Genomic DNA, 15,619 nt, shown 5'->3' with positions numbered 1-15,619 from the left:
CCGCAACTGCGCATAAACGGTGTTAAAAACATGAGCCGAGGAAATGTCACATCGCCTGCCCACCTATCCATTGTCTCTGAAAAGCGATCCAAGCGCAGAATGCCTTTCACAGGATGGGGGTTTTAGACGCACGGCTCAACCTAGCCATGCAGTATTGAAGCGTCTGGTTTGGCCTAGCCACCAGATATCCAGCATTTTCACAAGAACATTTTCCCTCTTTGTTCATGTCTGATACGAATGTACAATATATATGTCTGACGGCGCTATACAAGTACCTGAAATAAAATGAATAATAAATATCTGTCCATGTAGTCACATAAATATGTGGTAATACGCGGTGGGAGGAGGGGGGCCTGCGGAGGGCTGCCCCGTGTTATGGATGATGGTATTGTTTTAATTTTTGAATAGTTTTTGAGGTTTTTGTTTTTTTTTTGTCTTTTAATTGGTTTCCTGCTTATATTTTGCTATACATGTAACGGGAAAATAAAGATTATCCCAAAAAAAAAAAAAAAATTTCCGCCATATTGGATTTTTCACAGTAGAACTTTATTGACACCAAGCCTTTGGTGACACCCGTACGTGATACTAATACGGGACAAGTGTGAAGCAGTCAGGTGGAGGAGTACTTTCTGTCACTGACAGGACTTGGTACAACTTTTCACTCCCCGGTGACGTCACCGGCCTGCCCTTCCTCCCTGTAACCTGACCGGAGCCGCCTCTCCCGGGACGGACTGCGCATGCGCACGGATTCTCAGTCCTTGAAAAGTTTTGCTGTTTGATGGTTTCGGTCCGGGAGTGCGACGGAGGAGGCAGCCCGGGATCGGTGTGGAGGAGGTAGGTACGGGGCCCGGTTTCCCCGGTCGGTAACACCTGGGAAGACCATTGACTTCATGTTCTCTCGTTTGCTGTGGTCGGTATTTATCTGGAGCTCCCCATAGACAGCCAGGACCAGCCACTGAGCCCGGCGTGACAACCAATCAGCTTTCATTTTCAAAGCCTAACCCAACCAGCTGAAGCTGGAAGCTGATTGGTTACCGAGCTACTCCAGTTCTGGGGCTCATTTACACTTTCGTGAACGTGCGTTAAAAAAATCGCAAAATTTCTCGCAAGGAAACGCCTGCCATTTATTGTTGATGGCATGCTAAGCACAAAAAAAAAGGCGCGGGATAGGACGCGCAGGAAAATGTTCCTAAAAAGCGCAAAAATGTTCGACCAGGTGCGTAAACGAGTTGGTGCTGTTAAATCGAAGGGGTCGTCCATTGTGTGTGGCGAATAGGTGCGCTGCGTTCGCAAAAAAAAAAAAGGCATGGGATAGGACGTGCAGGGAAACGTCTGCCTAAAAAGCGCAAAAATATTCAACCAGGTGCGTGAACGACTTGGCGCTGTTGAAATGAAGGGGTCATCCGTTGTGTGTGGTGCACAGGCACGCTGCGTTCGCAAAAAAAAAAGGCGCGGGATAGAACGCGCGGGAAAACGTGTGCCTAAAAAGCGCAAAAATGTTCGACCAGGTGTGTGAACGACTTGGCACTGTTAAAACGAAGGGGTCACCCATTGTGTGTGGTGCACAGGCGCGTTGCGTTTGCAAAAAAAAAAAAAAAGGCGTGGGATAGCCCGTGCAGGAAAATGTGCCTAAAAACCGCAAAAATGTTCGACCAGGTGCGTAAATGACTTGGTGCTGTTAAATCGAAGGGGTCGTCCGTTGTGTGTGGCGCACAGGCTCGCTGCGTTCGCAAAAAAAATAAAAAGGCGTGGGATAGGATGCGCAGGAAACCGTGTGCCTAAAAAGGTCAAAAACGCTTGACCAGGTGCGTGAACGACTTGGCGCTGTTGAAACGAAGGGTTAGTTTGTTGTGGGTGGCGCACAGGCGTGCTGCGTTTGCAAAAAAAAGAAAGGCGTGGGATAGGACGCGCAGGAAAACGTGCCTAAAAAGCGCAAAAATGTTCGACCAGGTGTGTGAACGACTTGGTGCTGTTAAATCGAAGGGGTCGTCCGTTGTGTGTGGCGCACAGGCAAAAAAAAAAAAAAAAAAAGGCGTGGGATAGGACGTGCAGGGAAACGTGTGCCTAAAAAAGGTAAAAAACGCTTGACCAGGTGTGTGAACGACTTGGCGCTGCTGAAGCAAAGGGGTCACCCATTGTGTGTGGTGCACAGGCGTGCTGCGTTTGCAAAAAAAAAGTGCGGGATAAGACGCGCAGGAAAACGTGTGCCTAAAAAGCGCAAAAATGTTCGACCAGGTGCGTGAACGACTTGGCACTGTTGAAACGAAGGGGTCGTCCGTTGTGGGTGGCGCACAGGCGCGCTGCGTTCGCAAAAAAAAAAAAGGCGTGGGATAGGACGCACAGGAAAACGTGCCTAAAAAGAGCAAAAATGTTCGAGCAGGTGCGTGAACGACTGGGCGCTTTTGAAACGAAGGGGCCATCCGTTGTGGGTGGCGCACAGGTGCACTGCGTTCACAGAAAAAAAAAAAGGCGTGGGATAGGACGTGCAGGAAAACGTGTGCCTAAAAAGCGCAAAAATGTTCGACCAGGTGCGTGAACGACTTGGCACTGTTGAAACGAAGGGGTCGTCCGTTGTGGGTGGCGCACAGGCGCGCTGCGTTCGCAAAAAAAAAAAGGCGTGGGATAGGACGTGCAGGGAAACGTGTGCCTAAAAAGCGCAAAAATGTTCGACCAGGTGCGTGAACGACTGGGTGCTTTTGAAACGAAGGGGCCATCCGTTGTGGGTGGCGCACAGGTGCACTGCGTTCACAGAAAAAAAAAAAGGCGTGGGATAGGACGTGCAGGGAAACGTGTGCCTAAAAAGCGCAAAAATGTTCGACCAGGTGCGTGAACGACTTGGCGCTGTTGAGACAAAGGGGTCGCCCATTGTGTGTGGCGCACAGGCTCGCTGCATTCGCTGAACGCCGAATGGGAACGCAGGCTTAGGGTTTGCTCACGCTTGTGGCGGACCTCACTGTCCCTCTAAGGTCGCGTTCACATTTTGCAATTTGGAATTGCGGGCCGTGAGTCGCACAGCGTGCATTCGAATGCCGTTATTGGTTGACGGCCCCCTAAACGTGACGCGACTCTGCCGTGACAAACCGCACCTTTAAAAAAAATCGCTTGCACCTTCTCACCCGGGAAAGGCGCAGGAATCTGGAAACAAAGCGATTGGACTGGCCCTGTGCGACGTACCGAATCGCATGTATGGCCATACACGATAAATGATCATGCGACTGATAGATGGTCGATTTCTCTTCCAATCACTCTTCTGATAATCGATCGCTAGTCCACAACCCATTCGATCAATATACTACGCACAGGGAAGTGGACTTTGATTGGTAGTTGAGACAATTGTAACATCCAATCTTAAATCATCGATCGCATCTCTTGTTTCCACCACATAATCGCACAACCTGCTCAATTAAAATACAATCATTTTCACAAACAAAGCATCTCGCTGAGCCCGGCGTGACAACCAATCAGCTTTCAGCTTTCATTTTCAAAGCTCAACCCGACCAGCTGAAGCTGGAAGCTGATTGGTTACCGTACGTGGCGACTCCAGTTCTGGGGTTCATTTAGACTTTTGTGAACGTGCGTTAAAAAATCGCAAAATTTCTCGCAAGTTCTGAGAAAACGCCTGCCATTTATTGTTGATAGCACCCCAAGCGCAAAAAAAAAAAAAGGCGTGGGATTGGACGCGCAGGAAAACGTGCCTAAAAAGCGCAAAAATGTTCGACCAGGTGTGTGAACGACTTGGTGCAGTTGAAACAAAGGGGTCGTCCATTGTGAGTGGTGCACAGGCGCGCTGCGTTCACACAAAAAAAAAAAAAAAGGTACGGGATAGAACGCGCAGGAAAATGTGCGCCAAAAACGTTCGACCAAGTGCGTGAACGACTTGGCGCTGTTGAAACGAAGGGGTCGCCCGTTGTGGCGCAGAGACGCGCTGCATTCGCTGAACGCCAAATGGGAACGCAGGCTTGGGGTTTGCTCATGCTTGTGGCGGACCTCACTGTCCCTCTAAGGTCGCGTTGACACCTTGCGATTTGGAATTGCGGGCCGTGAGTCGCACTGCGTGCATTTGAATGCCGTTATTGGTTGACGGCCCCCTAAACGTGACGCGACAAACCGCACCTTTAAAAAAAAAAAATCGCTTGGAGCTTGTCACCCGAAAAAGGAGCAGGGATCTGGGAACAAACACGCATAGGGCAGCGCCTTCAAGTGATTGGACTGGCCCTGTGCGACGTACAGAATCGCATGGAATTTGGGTAGTGGGAATGCGCGTTCCTGCTATGTGATTTGCGAAGGGGCCTGAGAGCCGATCCACACTTGTGTGACTTCTCATGTGACTTTGGGGTCCAAAGTCGTATGACAAGTTATACCGCATGTTTCCCATTCTTATCTGGGCGACTTCAAAGTCGTTCCTGCACTTCTTTGGTGCGACTTTCATGCGACTTGAGGGCCACCTGTGGAACCTAAGGGGTTAATCCTCCGCAATGTGTTAAAAGGCTGTTTGATCCTGTCTTCTCTGATCCTCACCTTCTCCTGCCCAAATCCATCTGCTGATTGTACAGAGCCTTGGGGGTAAGCTGCACATGTTCAGTTTGGTGTGTATTGCTAGAGATTTTTTACTTTTCTTGGGAGAGTGCATGTGATCAGCACAGGACCAATCAGCAGTGTCCAGACGGAGGGTCAGGGGTCCTGCAGCCTCATAGGACAATCAGGAGAATGAAAAATTCTCCTACAAGCTTTAACCAGAGCTCTGCTCGACACTGATAGAAGTCACAAGACTGCTATATACTGCTGATGAGAAAAGGGATTAAGCAGTTTATATTTACTAAAATAATTGCATTTCCATGTTGTGTGTACTGTGGGAGACAAGATACAGTGAATGCAGGGTCCGGGGAGACCGGATGTAGTGAATGCGGGGTCCGGGGAGACCGGATGTAGTGAATGCGGGGTCCGGGGAGACCGGATGTAGTGAATGCGGGGTCCGGGGAGACCGGATGTAGTGAATGCGGGGTCCGGGGAGACCGGATGTAGTGAATGCGGGGTCCGGGGAGACCGGATGTAGTGAATGCGGGGTCCGGGGAGACCGGATGTAGTGAATGCGGGGTCCGGGGAGACCGGATGTAGTGAATGCGGGGTCCGGGGAGACCGGATGTAGTGAATGCGGGGTCCGGGGAGACCGGATGTAGTGAATGCGGGGTCCGGGGAGACCGGATGTAGTGAATGCCGGGTCCGGGGAGACCGGATGTAGTGAATGCGGGGTCCGGGGAGACCGGATGTAGTGAATGCCGGGTCCGGGGAGACCGGATGTAGTGAATGCCGGGTCCGGGGAGACCGGATGTAGTGAATGCCGGGTCCGGGGAGACCGGATGTAGTGAATGCCGGGTCCGGGGAGACCGGATGTAGTGAATGCCGGGTCCGGGGAGACCGGATGTAGTGAATGCCGGGTCCGGGGAGACCGGATGTAGTGAATGCCGGGTCCGGGGAGACCGGATGTAGTGAATGCCGGGTCCGGGGAGACCGGATGTAGTGAATGCCGGGTCCGGGGAGACCGGATGTAGTGAATGCCGGGTCCGGGGAGACCGGATGTAGTGAATGCCGGGTCCGGGGAGACCGGATGTAGTGAATGCCGGGTCCGGGGAGACCGGATGTAGTGAATGCCGGGTCCGGGGAGACCGGATGTAGTGAATGCCGGGTCCGGGGAGACCGGATGTAGTGAATGCCGGGTCCGGGGAGACCGGATGTAGTGAATGCCGGGTCCGGGGAGACCGGATGTAGTGAATGCCGGGTCCGGGGAGACCGGATGTAGTGAATGCGGGGTTCGGGGAGACCGGATACAGTGAATGCGGGGTCCGGGGAGAGTGGATATAGCGAACGCGGGGTCCGGGGAGATCGGATATAGCGAACGCGGGGTCCGGGGAGATCGGATATAGCGAACGCGGGGTCCGGGGAGATCGGATATAGAGGTTTGGGTTTTGTAACACGATGTGAGTTTGAAGCGACTTTTGAAAGTTTACATTGCAGTCTATGGCACTCAAGTCGCTGACAAGTCACATCAAAGTAGTGCAGGGACCTGTTTAAAATCACTGCAACTTGAAGTCACATAGATTTAAATGGCTTCCATTGAATACATAGGCTGTGACTCGTCATGTGACTTTTTGTCCAAAAGTCGCATAAGTGTGAATGGAGTCCTTCTGCCACCCGTGTGAATATGGTTTTAGGCCTCTTGCACTGGGGGGCATCTAGGAGCATTGTGTCCCTCCTGGCTTTTCAGATCTGCGTTCTGGACCTTGGTTCCTGGACGTGTGTGTGCGTTCGTTCGTTCCTCCCTGGGTGTTTGTTTTTGTTCCGCCATAATGCACAAAAAGGAAGTTGTTTTGCGCATACTTCTGGATATTATTGTTCCATTCTTTACAAATTCTCTCTCAGGCTAGGTTCACTCTTGAATGTTTGCGATCTTGGCCCGAATCGCCAAGATTTTGCCCGCCATCCCAAAAATGCTCGTCACACATGAGAAATCTCATCACGCCTGTTCTGGTGCCGTTCATTTTCAGCATTACCAAAAACACGGTGCGGTTCTGCCGCAATTGTCGCTCTGCAGTCGCAGCAAACCGCATCGCATGAAGTTTGTTGCTCAGAAAGGAGCAGGAGCTTCTTTTGGTCGACGAGCTTCATGCGATGCGGCTTACAGCACCGTTTTGGGAGCATTTTCATGCGTATTGGTGAAAATACTGGGTAGCGGCATTGGTGCATCTGTAGTCGCTTTAGCAACAGAGGGAGCGATTCCATAGAGACAGACAGGCAGCTGCTTATTTATTACAGGTACTTATATAGCGCCATCAATTTACATATATATTGTACATTCACATCAGTCCCCGCCCCCGAGGAGCGTACAATCTAAGGTCCCTAACTCACATTCATACGTACACATACTAGGGACAGTTTAGACAGGAGACAATTCACCTGCCAGCATGTCTTTGGAGTGTGGGAGGAAACCGGAGTACCTGGAGGAAACCCACACAGGCACAGGGAGAACATGCAAACTCCAGGCAGGTGGTGCCGTGGTTGGGATTCGAGCCAACGACCCTAGTATTGCCAAGTGGAAGTGTTTACCATTTAGCCACTGTGCTGCCCATCTATGGCCATACACGATAAATGATCATGCGACTGATAGATGGTCGATTTCTCTTCCAATCACTCTTCTGATAATCGATCGTTGGTCCACAACCCATTCGATCAATATACTACGCACAGGGAAGTGGACTTTGATTGGTAGTTGAGACAATTGTAACATCCAATCATAAATCATCGATCGCATCTCTGTTTCCACCACATAATCGCACAAGCTGTTCAATTAAAAATACAATCGTTTCCATGATCAAATCATCTCAGTGCTGCCAATCGATGCAAAACGATCAATCGGTTTCCTCCTGGGCCGACTGACTCCGATGGATCAAGCCTGATTCGGAATTGTCTAAATTGATCGGAAGGGAAGTTACCGAATTGTTTGTGGATTAGATCCTTTTGACCAAATCGCACATCGATCAAAAAAAAAAAGTCGGAGTGTGCACGGCCGCCATTACCAATTGTTAGCGTCAGAATCGCTCGTGTGCGTCCAGTCCTGGCGTTTTAGCGCGCCCGGAAGACACAGGTGAAGCTTCCAGCTCTGCTGCCCGCAGCCTATCGAAGTCAATGACAGGCTGAAATCCACGGCGACTGGAGGAGGGGGGGGGGGGGGCGGCGAGCGCCGGAGATTTGATCGCCGTGGTACTTTGGTTTGGCAGCCTATGTGGTCAGAGACGTAGGTCTGGAACGCACAGATTACCGCCTGGTCTGCAATCATCCTTCTGGGGCAGAGGATGGGATTGTTGTGTCGCTCTCTATGGCGCGGTCGCTGTTTGTTTTCAGTAGTCACCTATTATTGTTATAATTGGCTGTCTGGGTCACTGAGCTGCCATTGGATCCTGTGGAATCTGGTTGGTCGCATTCCTATCATAGCTGCTAAGGCCAGTTATTGTACAACGCTGGCCATACACCGGCAGACGTTGGTTCAAAAACTTTCATTCCTTTGTTTTTTTTGTCAATGCTTAGTGGAGTCACATCAACAATCACTGTCACCCATATAGGGGCCTCATGTATCAATAACACAATCATCAGTCCCTCCCCTCATGCCAGGGTACTAGGTGTGATCCTGGACTCCCCATCTGTCCCTTCAGTCCCAAATCCAATCACTGTCCAAATCTTGTAGACTTCATCTCCGCCACATCTCCAACCTGCGCCACATCTCCAACCTGCGCCACATCTCCAACCTGCGCCACATCTCCAAGATACGCAATATCTTCAACCTCCACAACATCTCCAAGATACGGCCATTCCTAACCTCGGAAACCACTAAGCAACGTATTCGCTCTCTTTTGTTATCTCTCGCCTTGACTATTGTAACTCCCTCCTTATTGGCCGACCTCATCGCAGGCTATCCCCTCTTCAGTCTATCATGAATGCTGCTGCCAGACTCATCCACCTTACTAACCGTTCTGTATCTGCCACCCCTCTCTGCCAATCCCTCCACTGTCCTCCACTCAGTGTCCTCCACCCCTCTCTGCCAATCCCTCCACTGACCTCCACTCATTGTCCTCCACCCCTCTCTGCCAATCCCTCCACTGACCTCCACTCAGTGTCTTCCACCCCTCTCTGCCAATCCCTCCACTGTCCTCCACTCAGTGTCCTCCACCCCTCTCTGCCAATCCCTCCACTGGCCTCTACTCAGTGTCCTCCACCCCTCTCTGCCAATCCCTCCACTGGCCTCCACTCAGTGTCCTCCACCCCTCTCTGCCAATCCCTCCACTGACCTCCACTCAGTGTTCTCCACCCCTCGCTGCCAATCCCTCCACTGTCCTCCACCCCTCTCTGCCAATCTCTCCACTGTCCTCCACCCCTCTCTGCCAATCCCTCCACTGGCTTCCCATTGCCCAACGGATAAAATTCAAAACACTAACAATAACATATAAAGCCGTTCATAACTCTACCCCCAATTACATTACAAATCTTGTCTCCAAATATCACCCAAACCGTACTACCGCTCCTCGCATGACCTCCTGCTCTCTAGCTCCCTTGTCTCCTCCTCCCATGCTCGTCTCCAAGACTTCTCCAGAGCTTCCCCATCCTCTGGAACTCTCTACCCCAATTTATCAGACTATCGCCTACTCTGCTCACTTTTAGGCGATCTCTGAAAACCTATCTATTCAGGGAAGCCTATCCCGCCCTCAATCAATACTGGAATCTTCTACTCTTCCAACCAGTCCATCCCCCACAGTTTATTACCTTTTTGTACCACTAGCCCCTCCCTCCTAGATTGTAAGCTCCCAGGATCAGGGCCCTCCTATCCCTCTTGTATTGAACTGTATTGTTGCTGTATTGTCTCCCGTTATATTGTAAAGCGCTGAGCAAACTGTTGGCGCTATATAAATCCTGTATAATAATAATAATATATAAATCCTGTATAATAATAATATATAAATCCTGTATAATAATAATGTACACTGGGCTCTTCTGAACGCTTTTCTCTTCATGGGAGAAAAGCAGCATTAAAAATGTGCCTAAAGCCGCATTTTTAAAATGCGTTTTGGCATTCATTGATTTCATTGGTTGGAATAGTAGTTTATTCTGGCCATTAAAATGAACGCTCAATGGCTAAACACACCTAGCGTTCAGATGCGTTTACACACCTTCAGACCCCTCCATGATTTCTAAGTGGAGAACGTGCAAAATCGCAGGGGGTTCAAATACTTCTGTTCCTCACTGTATAATACAGTTCATGTGCAAGATCACAGGCAGAGCTATTTCTTTTTTTTCTTCTCATTTCTTTTTTTCTTCTCATTTCTTTTTTTCTTCTCATTTCTTTTCTTCTTCTCATTTCTTTTTTTCTTCTCTTTTCTTTTTTTCATCCCTTTTCTTCTTCTTCTTTTCCTTTTTTCTTCTTCTTCTTTTCCTTTTTTCTTCTTCTTCTTTTCCTTTTTTCTTCTTCTTCTTTTCCTTTTTTCTTCTTCTTCTTTTCCTTTTTTCTTCTCCTTTTTTCTTTTTTTTCTTCTTTTCTTTTTTTCATCTCCTTTTCTTTTCTTTTTTTCTTTTCTTTTCTTTTTTCTTTTTTTCTTCCCTTTTTTCTTTTTTTCATCTTTCTTCTTTCCTTTATCCTTCTCCTTTTCTTTTTTTCTTCTCCTTTTTTCTTTTTTCTTCTCCTTTTTTCTTTTTTTTCTTCTTTTCTTTTTTTCATCTCCTTTTCTTTTCTTTTCTTTTTTTCTTTTCTTGTTTCTTCTCCTTTTCTTTTTTTTCTTCTCTTTTCTTCTTTTCTTCTCCTTTTCTTCTTTTCTTCTCCTTTTCTTTTCTTTTTTTCTTCCCCTTTTCTTTTTTTCTTCCCCTTTTCTTTTTTTCTTCCCCTTTTTTTCTTTTTTTCTTCCCCTTTTTTTCTTTTTTTCTTCCCCTTTTTCTTTTTTTCTTCCCCTTTTTCTTTTTTTCATCTTTCTTCTTTTTTTCTTTTTTTCTTTTCTTTTTCTTCTCTTTTTTCTTTTTCTTTTCTATTTACACAACTATATATAATATTTCTTTTTTATTATTATTTATTTATTTATTTTTTTATCCTGTCGACACCTAACCTACCGTTTTTAGCAGTTGACCTTTCGTAGTGTAAGTTGTTGGCCGCCAAGTTTTCTCTCTGCACACGGCGTTGTATTTCTGGGCAGAAAGTTTGCTTTGCAGTTTTACGTCTTTTTCTCGGAATCCGGTCCTTGTGATGGTAGAAACAGGTTTACTGACATTCTTCTACGGTGCAAATGGGAGAAAAACAAATCTTTTAGAGTAACCTGACTATTTTTAGAAAATGAAAAATGTCTAACACTGTATTTTACAGTTTTATTTTACGCTTGTACTAAAAGAGGACGTTTGCATCTTAAATGGCCGTTGGACATGACACCAGCCACATTTCCGGAAATGACTGATCTTTCTGCATAATAATGATCTAAGTCAGCGGTCACAGCGCTGCGATTTGTGCGCAATTTCAGGTGCTATTTCTGAAGACTTTATTGTGACTTTTGTGAAGATTTAAATACTAGTATAGAAAAAAATCCCAGTATCTATACCGCCATTTGTAAACGCTATAACTTTCACGTAAACAAATTAATTTACACGTATTGGGATTTTCTTTTGGCAAAGACATGGAGCAGAATACACTTTGGCCTAAATTTAGGACGAAATTTTATTTTTTTAAAATTTTCTTACTGGACATGTTTAATAGCAAAAAGTAAAAAATATTTGGGTGTTTTTTCTGAAAATTTTCGGTCCTTTTTTTTTTTTTTTTTTTTTTTTTTTTTCCTTTTTTATAGCCCAAAAAAATAAAAATGCACAGGCAAGTAAATACCACCAAAAGAAAGCTCTATTAGTTGGAAAAAAGGTTGTAAATTTAATTTGGGTGCAGCGTTGCATGACCGCGCAATTGTCAGTTAAAGTAACGCAGCGCAGTAACGCACAAAATGGACTGGTTAGGAAGGGGGGGAAATCCTCTGGAGGACGAGGGGTTAAACATCATTACACAGCCGAAAATGTCACTCTGTGCATCTGTACCTGAAAACTACAAAGGTGTTGGTAGTGTTATGCAACCTTTTACGTCATCCTGTTTCATCACAACAAGGAAGTATTTTCGAGGATAAATATGCAAAATGTATTTGCTGTCATCATAAGGTTACGCCCAACTCCCGAAATACAATCATCCCAAGTGCTGGACTTATCTGCGTGAGTCAGGGATAGTCTATGCTGATATCCTAGATGTGTCTCCTCACCCGTGTAATAGGGGAATTCCACAGACAGAGGAAGCCTCTGGTGTCTCTTCTAGACATTGTGTCATAATGGAATTAGATACTTCCTTAAAGTGTTACTAAACCCTGGACCCTGCATTCAGTATATACGGTCTGCCCGGACCCTGCATTCACTATATCCGGTCTCCGAGGACCCTGCCTTAACTACATCCGGTCTGCCCGGACCCTGCATTCACGGTATCGGGTCTGCCCGGACCCTGCATTCACGGTATCGGGTCTGCCCGGACCCTGCATTCACCGTATACACAAACAGAGACACCTGTACACACACACACGCACAGAGACACATGTACACACACACACACACAGACACATGTATACACACACAGACACGTACAGACGCATACAGATATATGTACATACACAAAAATACACATGCACACACATGTACATACACAGACACATGTAGACACAGACACATGTCCGTACATACACACACACAGACACATGTACACACATACATGTACATGCATACACAGACACATGTACAGATACACACATGTACAGACACACACACACACATACCCTATAAAAAGTTGCAGCACTTCGTTGTTCACTCACAGAGCCGGGTACTGCACTCTAGGGGGAGGCAGAGAGCACAGCACACACTCCTTCCTTTGCTTTCACTGCGCTCAGCTATTGAGCAGTCTGACGGCTCCCAGTGCCAATGACAGATCCGGCCTGAGCTCCGAGCCTGCTCAGCAAGACGGCCCTGGGGGGGACACTCGCCCCCACTATGATTTCCACTCGCCATTGGCGAGCAGGCGCGTGGAAATTTCAAGGCCTGCCATAGACGGTTCATCGGACGAATTTTCAGCCGAAAAACGAAAAATCGGTCGTTCTGTTGCCACCAATGATTAAGAAATTGGTAATGATTGGGGCCGCATATTTGAGTACCTGTTTTTGTGCTGGGAGCGCGCCGTACGTCGCGCTCCCAGCACAAAGACCGGGGTGTCCTGAGAGCGACCCATTCTTTCACAAATGTTTGTAGAAGCAATCTGCATGCCTAGGTGATGATTTTATACACCTGCGGTCATGGAGCTGATTGGAACACCTGAATCACATGATTTGGAGGGCGGGGACAATACTTTTGGCAATATAGTGTATAGCAGGGGTGGGCAACTATGGCCCTCCAGCTGTTGTAGAACCACAAGTCCCATGAGGCATTGCAAAACTGACAGTTACAAGCATGACTCCCAAAGGCAGAGGCATGGTGGGACTTGTAGTTCACCAACAGCTGGAGGGCCACAGTTGCCCACTCCTGGTGTTTAAGAACCAGGTTTTGTATAGGAACAATTTGACAGTCCAGTTGTAAGTGAAACCTTATTATTGTGTCACTCCTGTAAATCTGTTTCTTTTCTATATTTTAGTGCAGTAATGTAGGATGGATACAAGTGGCAAACCTGCAGATGATGGCGGCAGCCTAATTAACGTGAAGGAGGAAACAAAGCGTGTTTTGGAAGCCTTTTTAAAACGGTCTGTCAGTCAAGATGAGGGGAAGCACCTGGGTCATGTGGGGCGTGTGTACCATGATCCTAAGAAGTACTTGCACAGGTAAGCCCATTACTGGATCTTGTTCACACAGCAACTACACAGACCGATCCCAAATGTGCAGACATTTTCCACCCTCTAGAAGGGCAGTGTGGCTGGAGGAGTTGTGTAGGTATTATGGAGACACACAGATCCATAGCTCCGCTCAAAACTGGAATCATTTGTACATGGACAGCCCAGGTGCCGGCCATAGTAGTCTGTCTCCACTTCCCACTGAGAACATGAAGGAATGTCTGCTGCATGCCGCTTAGCTCTTCTGGCAGTATTTTGTATTAATTAATGAACTGACTGCAAGCAGTGATATTTCCTCCCAAAAAAAACAGGCTTTCTTATTAAATTTTTCATATTAAATCTTTCATATTAAATTTTTAAGGTGGAACATGTTCCTGCTTCTACAGTTTCTCTCAGATCCTCCCCTCTCAGTTGTTCCCCCTCCCAATGTGATGTTGTCACATCACATTGGGTAGGCCACGTAACATGGCAGAGGTGAGATGTGATGCTGTCATAAGGGATGTTGTTCATCCTTTGTGATAACAATAAAGTTGATTAAAATGAAAAAAAAATTTTACTTTTTTTTTTTTTTTTTTTTTTTTTTAAAGCGGAGCCCCACCCAAAAGGGGAAGTTCTGCTTTAAGGACTGCTCCTCCGCTCCCCATTAAGGATTGACACCTTGGGGGAGCAGGTACCCAAATTTGACAGGTACCCGCTCCCACTTCCGGTCCGATCGCCTAGGCCAGTGGTCGGCAAGCCGCGGCTCGCGAGCCACATGCGGCTCTTTACAAACTTAAATGCGGCTCTTCTGTGTGCCGGGCGCCCGCTCCCCTCCCTCCTCTCGGGCGCCCGCCCCCCTCCCTCCTCTCGGGCGGCCGCCCCCCTCCCTCCTCTCGGGCGGCCGCCCCCCTCCCTCCTCTCGGGCGGCCGCCCCAAAAGTCAGGACAATGCAGCTGTCAGGATGTAGGCGGGGCAGCCAGGATGTAGGTGGGGCAGCGTGACGAACTCCTCTCCTCTCACAGTCCGCCCTGAAGACCAGAACGGCGCGGGAACACGGCGAGAGGAACGCGCGGAGCAAAGGTAAGTGAATTGACACAGGGGGGACTTACTATATGGGGGATGAATTACTATGGGGGATAAATTACTATATGGGGGATAAATTACTATATGGGGGATGAATTACTATATGGGGGATGAATTACTATATGGGGGATGAATTACTATATGGGGGATGAATTACTATATGGGGGATGAATTACTATATGGGGGATGAATTACTATATGGGGGATGAATTACTATATGGGATGAATTACTATATGGGGGATGAATTACTATATGGGGGATGAATTACTATGGGGGATGAATTACTATATGGGAGATGTATTTTCAGTTTTAAAAATGTGGCTCTCAAAATAAATTTCAATCGTGGTTTTGGCGAGATTTGGCTCAGTTGAAAAAAAAGGTTGCCCACCACTGGCCTAGGCGATCGGAAATGGAAGATGTCCTCCCTCCCTCCCTCCCTCCCTGTAGTCTCTTTTGGGACACGTGACAGGTCCCAGAAGACTACAGGACCATTTACGAAGCACAGCGCTGCTCGTGCATGCGCAGTGGGTACCCGGCTGTGAACCGCAAGCTATCATAGCCGGGTGCCCACACTGAAGATGCCGGCCTCCTGGAATCCAGGACAGCCGGTGAAACTAGCTGCTGGGGACACAGCACGGGATCGAGGGACAGGTAAGTGACTGTTTTTTAAAAGTCAGCAGCTACAATTTTGTAGCTGCTGAATTTTTTTTTTTTGTATAGGTCAAGTGGAACTCCGCTTTAAGGATAAGTTTTTTTTTTTTTTTTTTTTTTTTTTTGCAAGTAAAAAAATGTGCATTTATTATTTTTGGTTGCAGGAGCCTGTAAAGCATTGTACCAGCAATCAGCAGATCGCTGGTGCTATGCAGGTCTTCTGCAGACCTGTCAGCATATCTGTTTGCCCATACATCCTGTACAAGCAAGCCGATATACTCTGATAGGAAGAATGTTATGAAAGGTGAACTTATCCTTTAAATAGAATAAATAATAATAAAAAAAGGTAAAGCTCTCCTTTCCCCCATGTGCTTACACGCAATTGAGAATGCATACTTAAGTCCCGCATGCGTATGTAAAAGGTGATCGCACCAGATTTGTGATGCAGACGTCATCGTGAGAGCAATAATTCTAGAACCAGGCCTGTGTG

The 15,619-nt window shown here is 47.4% G+C and overlaps 1 protein-coding gene across 1 annotated transcript in view; it reads left to right on the top strand.

Moving 5' to 3' along the window:
* Positions 1-678: 678 nt before the first annotated feature.
* BCL2L12 (BCL2 like 12) overlaps positions 679-15,619 on the top strand; it is a 40,430-nt gene continuing 25,489 nt past the window's right edge. Inside the window, exons 1-2 of the mRNA XM_089655159.1 lie at positions 679-834; positions 13,223-13,406. Coding sequence (XP_089511285.1) covers positions 13,237-13,406 — 170 coding nt within the window. The 5' untranslated portion in view covers positions 679-834; positions 13,223-13,236. The remainder of the gene's footprint in view (positions 835-13,222; positions 13,407-15,619) is intronic.

The sequence above is a fragment of the Staurois parvus genome, unplaced genomic scaffold (genome assembly GCF_062004578.1).
Source record: "Staurois parvus isolate SC_StPar_1 unplaced genomic scaffold, SC_StPar_1.0 ptg000827l, whole genome shotgun sequence".
In the NCBI taxonomy this organism is placed as follows: domain Eukaryota; kingdom Metazoa; phylum Chordata; class Amphibia; order Anura; family Ranidae; genus Staurois; species Staurois parvus.
This window is presented reverse-complemented; position numbering and strand designations above follow the sequence as displayed.